This window comes from Zea mays, chromosome 2, assembly GCF_902167145.1.
Source record: "Zea mays cultivar B73 chromosome 2, Zm-B73-REFERENCE-NAM-5.0, whole genome shotgun sequence".
Classification (NCBI taxonomy): Eukaryota; Viridiplantae; Streptophyta; class Magnoliopsida; order Poales; family Poaceae; genus Zea; species Zea mays.
The window spans coordinates 80,300,363-80,307,058 of NC_050097.1; the positions used below are offsets into that span (position 1 = coordinate 80,300,363).

The 6,696-nt window shown below is 44.5% G+C and overlaps 1 protein-coding gene across 1 annotated transcript; it reads right to left on the reverse strand.

The window, feature by feature from the left end:
- Positions 1-3,327: 3,327 nt before the first annotated feature.
- LOC109944209 (uncharacterized) lies at positions 3,328-4,503 on the reverse strand. The gene has a single exon (XM_020548902.1). It carries the CDS (start codon positions 4,501-4,503, stop codon positions 3,328-3,330), a length of 1,176 nt encoding a protein of 391 aa, XP_020404491.1.
- Between the last annotated feature and the right edge of the window lie 2,193 nt (positions 4,504-6,696).

The window sequence follows — 6,696 nt, forward strand, 5'->3', positions numbered from 1 at the left end:
TAAAGGCTGTTGAAACACTTCTTTTCTTGGGATGGGAGCTAGGCTACCAAAGCTGTTTCAGTCCCTGCCCATAATTCAGCACATAAGGCAGACCTTGAACCAAGGTTATACATAGATCCTTTGATCTCCACGGCAATCTCTGACTATACCACCGGCACTCTAGAGGCACAGGGCGAAGAGTAAGCATCTAACTGAAGTTTGACAACTTGGAAAGATGGCCCAGCCAATGTTAATGATTCTTTTATCTGGGATAACTTGCTGGGAATTCACTAGAGCTCCTGAAGCCACTTGATCCTTATAGAGGTCTATCATTTGGTTTGGCTAAAAAGATCCCTGCGTGCATTGTCTTCATTACCCAAATAGAAAGCATTCCTGTACCGGCAGTGAAGTTCGTGCTAAATGACCGAACGAAGGTATCCGCTTGCGAGTCTGATCAAAGAGTTGCCGGGTTCATTATGCTCTTCTTCCTAAAAATGGGAAGTATTATGAAGTTTAAGTCATGTGCTGTAGTTAATTCCCTTTGTCTTAAGTGATCTATTAGAGAGCTTCCCTGTGACCGCCCGAAGGGTAAGAAAGAGATGCTCTGTGTAGCTAACCCCAAGTCTGGTAACCTTTGAAAATAGGTTTCTGACGTCACTGCCTTTCATGCCAAGCTTGACGCTCTTGCTCTTGCACAGGCGGCGGGTGGATCAATTTGTGTAAACGATCGCTTTCTTTCTATGTCTCCCAATCGATGCGGTACTGCCAATCGTAGACTGGTGACCGGGGAATGAGAGCTCCATACACCATGATTCATGGAGTCTTTCCTCTCGTTTTTAGGTTGTTTGTGTATATACCCAACTGTAGGTCACCTATGTGACCAATCCTCACCATTGGTTTCACAGCACTTAGTAAGCATACGTTTGAAGACCGAGTTGGTTGATTTGGTCTGTCCATTCGCTCTAGGAGGGGCTCGACTTCCTTTGAGCTATGAGAAATGGGAGCGCCTTCTTCTTTTTTTTCAGGGATCTCCTTGGCTACAAAGAGAGCTATGGAGCCTAGATGAAAGCTTGACAAGGCCTATTTAGTGTATTCGGCCACCCAACCACTCGCAGAAAGAAAGGGGCATTCAAAACTTGACAGGGATTCCTTCTCCTAGGGTTGCTCTGAGGTAACCGCTCGTCTTGATGCTGGCAGTCAAGAAGGCAAAGAGTTGACTTCTACTTTTGAAGTGTAAGGAGTTGACCTTCCTTCACCTATCTCGGATTCTGCTACAGATTGGAACAATAGTTCACATTCGCTTGGGAATACCAAATAGAATGCAGTCGAGACAACCACAAGTAGAGGAACGACCGACACAGCTGGCATGCCCCCGCAACCTTCGATCCATCTATCTAAACATCGTTCTACTACAGAACTGAGTTCATCATAGCAGCCAGCCTCGGTAAGGTTAACTAGCAACTTGACTCACTGCACTCGAAAAAGATAGCAAAGCGACAATCGGTCGGTATGGGTGGAACCTAGTATAGCTGCGCTTTCTTTTCTTCTTCTTGGTCTAGTCTATCTACCCGTCTCTAAGTAAGCCCCTCACCTTCCCTTTTTGGAGTAGAGGTCAGAGGCTAGTGCGGGTAGCCCTGTCGGAAACTAGAAAGAAGAGGTTGATGCACCTGCCCGGCGGTGGGTGGGTTCAGCTCGATCAACTGGGATAGGAGTTTTTTCTCTATCTTGCTCCATGGTGTTCAAGCAGTGCGTCCAGAAAGCTGTGATTCATGGGAGGGAGCAGCTTCAATAGCTTTGGCTGTAAAAACTCTTGGTCTTGGAGCATCAGTGTCATCAGTTCACCCAAGATCAGCACAGGACAAATAACTACTAGGTTTGTGCCAGAAAAGCGTCTTGCGTGACGGGGAAAGAGTGGAAAAAGAAAGAGATTCATCAGCTATGGAATCTGACAGGTATCGGTATTGAACAGAGGGGGCTGTTCACAAAGCATCCCATGGTGCGCTCCGAGGAGGGGAAAAAAGATACCACACACAATTCTAAAACTCGAAATTCGTTCCTAGAAATCCGTGAAATCATTGTTCTGGGTCACCTTGGCTTTTGTGTTCCGTAGTGACTAGGGGAAGTTGCCCGGCTTGGTATCTCTCCTACTTCTTGACCTTGCTTCTCACCATTAGGGGATAGAGTCTAGTAGTTCCTTCCATGCCAAGGAAACTTCTATCGATTGGCGCCGTTGGTTGGAAATTTGCATAGCATTCCCACGCCTCGTTCTTCATCAGCTTGGTGCCGCTTCAATTACGAGGTCTGTCAGCTTCCATCTCCCGATGTTGCTACTCGTATCCATTCCTCCCTGGAACCTGTTGCGAAGAGCTTGCAAAGGTGCCAAGGTTGCCTGAATCGAATCAAATAAGATCTCTGCCTTCTTGACTAGCTATTCGTGCTGCTCCGCTAGCTGGTGACTTGTCTGTCCCCTCATACATACTTACTTAGGTCTAGACCCCTATTCGCTGACCACCGGGCTCCATCTTTCTAGTAGCAAGAAAAAGCCTATACTACTTCTGATTCCATACGACGCATACCTCTAGAGTGTAGCAGTGACTTCTTTCTCTCTCTAGTTTAGCAGTGACTTCTTTCTCTCTCGGTGATCCCTTGGTTGGATACTATTTGCATGTTGACTAGTGGGAATTCCAGCTATCCCTTTCCAACAACTAGACAAGTTCGGTGCATCTAGACTTTCTTTTTTACCGATATACTGAACCTATTCCTCTCAAGCCAACCGATTCAAACTCGTAGAATGACTTGACTTTCGAACAAGACTACGGCACTCCTTCCTCGAGAACTGCTTTCGCTTCCAGCTATTTAAGGCAAGACAAGAGTGGATCGGCTTTTCCTTGCTATAGAGGATTGAAGCTCTTTCCACACTGAAGATCGGATCCATTCCAGCTTCACTTCAACCTTGCCAGCTCTATTGCTGGGATTCCAGAAGTTATATTAATGGATTTGCCACCTGGCTCGCTTCAATGGATGAGTCGGGCTAGGGTGATGACTCGGGCTCGGGAGTTTCCAGTGAAGGAAAAGTCTCGTATTTCTTGATCTAGTTCCTACCATTTCTGATCCGGATCTAGCTAGATGAGTAGTTAGTTTGGGAAACAAGGGTGCCGAGCTGATGTGTTATCATATCATATTTGAAAGGAAGTCAGCTATTGAATCAGCAACTAGTCTGGTGTTGATACGCCGCGATGCCTTTGCTTCACAAAAGACACAGTGAAAGAAGCCCACATGCCCACTCTTCTTTCCCCCCTCACCTCAACCGTATAGTAGATGGGTTTGGGGGGCCTCGGTTTCCTATGCCTACACCAGTGAATTTCTTTTTCGTAGGTGATCCCGCTCCCAATCGCAGATTTGAATAATCAAGTCGGTATGGGGCTGCTGCCTTTTGTTACTCCGGAAATATTGGCTTCGCCTGTACAGATTTTCTAGGGCCTGGGCGATTTTTACCCGCTTCTCGGCGCTCGCCGTTTCAAGGTGAAGATCCTCGTAAGTAGAGCGTAATGTGCTCTCCCTAGGGTTCCTATCTCGACAGGACCTTAGAACTGTTTTAATTCTTTTCTTTAAGAACGAAATGGATGGTACTTCAGGTTGCGCCCCATTTATGGGCGGCTCTGACTCTTTGCCATTGGCGTCTTGGCGGGACACTTTTTTCCGCTTATCGTCATCCTCAGAATTAGGCATAGCGGAAGCACTCGACGAGGCCTCTACGACAGCATGGGCTCTTCCCCGTTTCTGGCCGGACAATTCCATAAATACTAAAGTCAGAAGTAAGACCAAACCGAGAGTGAGTAGCATAGACAAGGATAGATTTGTGAATGAGACATAGTACTCACCAATATTAATATTCAGATCCAGAATTGGGTGAATTCCAAATTGATCCAGGGGGCTCTCTGCTGCAAAACCTGCAGCATCATCCACATTCATCAGGTCAACTCCTGCGGAACTCCCCGCCTCATTTCCATTCGCTAGGTCAACTCCTCCTGAGCTTCCCGCTGGGTTTCCTCCTCCAGGAAGATCCGCGTCATTCGACACTCCGTACTTGAAAGCTTCACTTTCTCTTCCATGCGCCCTTAAATCCTCGAGCTGCCCTTGCAAAAATGCGATATTATCGCTTTCTCCATGCACACGTTCGGCGGCAGCCACAACTTCGGGGTGCTCCCCGTCCATCCTCATTAATTCACTCATTTGCTCCCTTATACCGGCTTGATATTCCACCACCATTTCATCGGTCGGGTTCAGACCTGGGTGGTCCTCATAAATCCCAGTTGAACCCCCCGCCCCCGGAATCGGAACACCATTAGCATTACTTGTATTAGATCCATCAGTCATCGTTCTAATACTGACAGAACTTGCGATTGTATTAACAGAAGTCTCGGTTGAATTGAGAGACGCCTCATCAAATCTAAAGATAAGGCGCTCCCTTTCATAAGATTCGAATGAGAACTGATCGAAATCTCGTACATCGCGTGTCGGCATAGGAATTATTTATCTTTTTCAGCGCCTATCTGCTCCCAAAAGAGAAAGGGAGACTTTGAGATAGGATAGGGGTTGGTTTTTCCAACGAAACGAAAAAAAGAACATTCGAACAAATAGACTTGATTTCATGACAAAACAAAATGCTAGTTCTAACGAACAGCGTTTGTCCCATCGACTTTACTTTGGCCAATGATACTACTACTACTATATACTATATACTATATACTATATACTATATACTATACGCGTTTTCTGAGGAGCAACATGAGACTTGATTTTCCTATAGTCTGGCTACTATACTATACTATAAAACCCTGGGCCATGTTTCCCGAGAGAGACTGCCTTCTCTCAGGCCAGCAGTCTTATACTTATAGTCGACTGCTCTATGACGATCTGACCTCTTTCCTGGGCTCTGCTCGCTCGTCTACGCTCCGACCAATTCAGTCAAAATCGAAAAAACGATGTTTCGTCTAAGAATAAGAAATAGTAGTAGTAGTCAAAAAGTGCACTTTTTCCATATATTTCGAGGGATCCCTATCTTTATCTCTATCCACAGAGATACCTATCTATTCTATTCTATATATAGAGAGATTTTTCTAAAAATTGATCTAGACTATCCTCTCCTCTATCTGGATAGATATGTCCCTATGAGCGACTAGGCCGATCTTTTTTATATGTTTTGGCCACGTCCGTTTCCGCTCCGAAGAGGAAGGTTTGGATCTTTCAATCTTATGTCGTGAGGGATGTGACCTATGTTAGGTCCATAAGATACCACAGCTTTTAGTGTTCTATGATTCACCTCCGAATAATGAGTAGGTAGTTCGATCCTTTTGATTCTTATCTTCCTAGTAATAGTAAACGGGGATCCGGAGCAATAGGTCGAATTTCTATATAATTTGTTTGTGTAAACAAAAGGGCTTATTGCTCTTTTTCGGTTTTCGTTTTCCTCGATAACTTTGAGGATCTCCTCTACCCCTTCCTCTTCCTCCTTCCTTCTTTTCCATAAGAAGAAGTATTTGAAATGAAACAAATTCCTCTTCATTCTGTTGTGCTCAGCGAAGGAACTGCCTAAGCATACTTTTGCGGATCCAAACTTCTTTGTTCTTTCTAAGTCTTCTTCTTGCATATAAGAACGCAACTCTTGCAAAAACCCGGATTTTAGTAGTAAGCGGCATCCCCTCTGAGTTGTGAGTAAGCGGAACCATTCTGTTTTTGTTCTTCTCCAGATTCTGACCGGTAGGAATTTGCCTATGATTTTTCCAACTGATATGTCGATATAGAAAGATCTCCTTATTTCTTCACCGCGGGTTCTCGCGTCATTTTCTTTAAAGATATTAGATCACCATGGGAAACTTTAAAATGAGTAATGGTTACCAGTCCATTATTCAAACAAACCCTTCGATGACTTATCGGCTGCCTTGCTTGAGGAAGAGTGTCACTAAAACGGAGACGAACCGGAATCACGTCTGATCTTGTTTCTTGATTGAGTAAAAAAGGGATATATGAAGTTCGTTCTCTTCCTCTGTGCATCTCCCTTATGGGTAAATACCCATAATAAAGGGACAACTTTCGTGTAGTTTGTGATTTGATGTTACTGTTTAGATTTTCTCTCTGAGAAAGATTTCTTTTAATGGATCTCCTCTTGTTCCTCAATCTTCGGAGAATGCGGCGTTGGATTAGAGAAAGTTCTCTGTTCCGAACATTTCCTGGAAGTAGACGGCACGTTTTAAATCTTAATGCAGGCATATTTCGTTGAATCAGTCTTTTACGCCACATCGCGTATAAAGGGAATCGAACCCAACTCTTCCACGAACCCCCCACGAATGGTCCTCCCTTAACTCAATGAACTTTGAGAATTCCTTTGCCTAGTTTTTTTCTTTTCAGTTCTCATAAGTCCTTGATATACTAGCCTCAATACTTGACCGACTGCGTCACAGTGCTCAGGTAAAGTGGCAGTGGTTGAAAGCGAGCAGAAACGTCAGTGTTTTCTGTGCGTTACGATAGTAGTGGTGAAAGAAAATCCAATTCAAATATCTCAACGTAAAAGGAAAATCGTTTCACTTTGATTTGAAAAGAAAGACTCCAGCTAGCTATATGAGATCGAACTTCTTCCATCACTCTATCTACGATATTCATTGCACCATGATTGAAGGCCTACGCATCTTCTTTCGGGTATTTCTTATTGGTTGACAT

Excerpts from the sequence above, each read along its gene's own strand:
- LOC109944209 (XM_020548902.1), bottom strand. The coding sequence starts at position 4,503 with ATGCCGACACGCGATGTACGAGATTTCGATCAGTTCTCATTCGAATCT.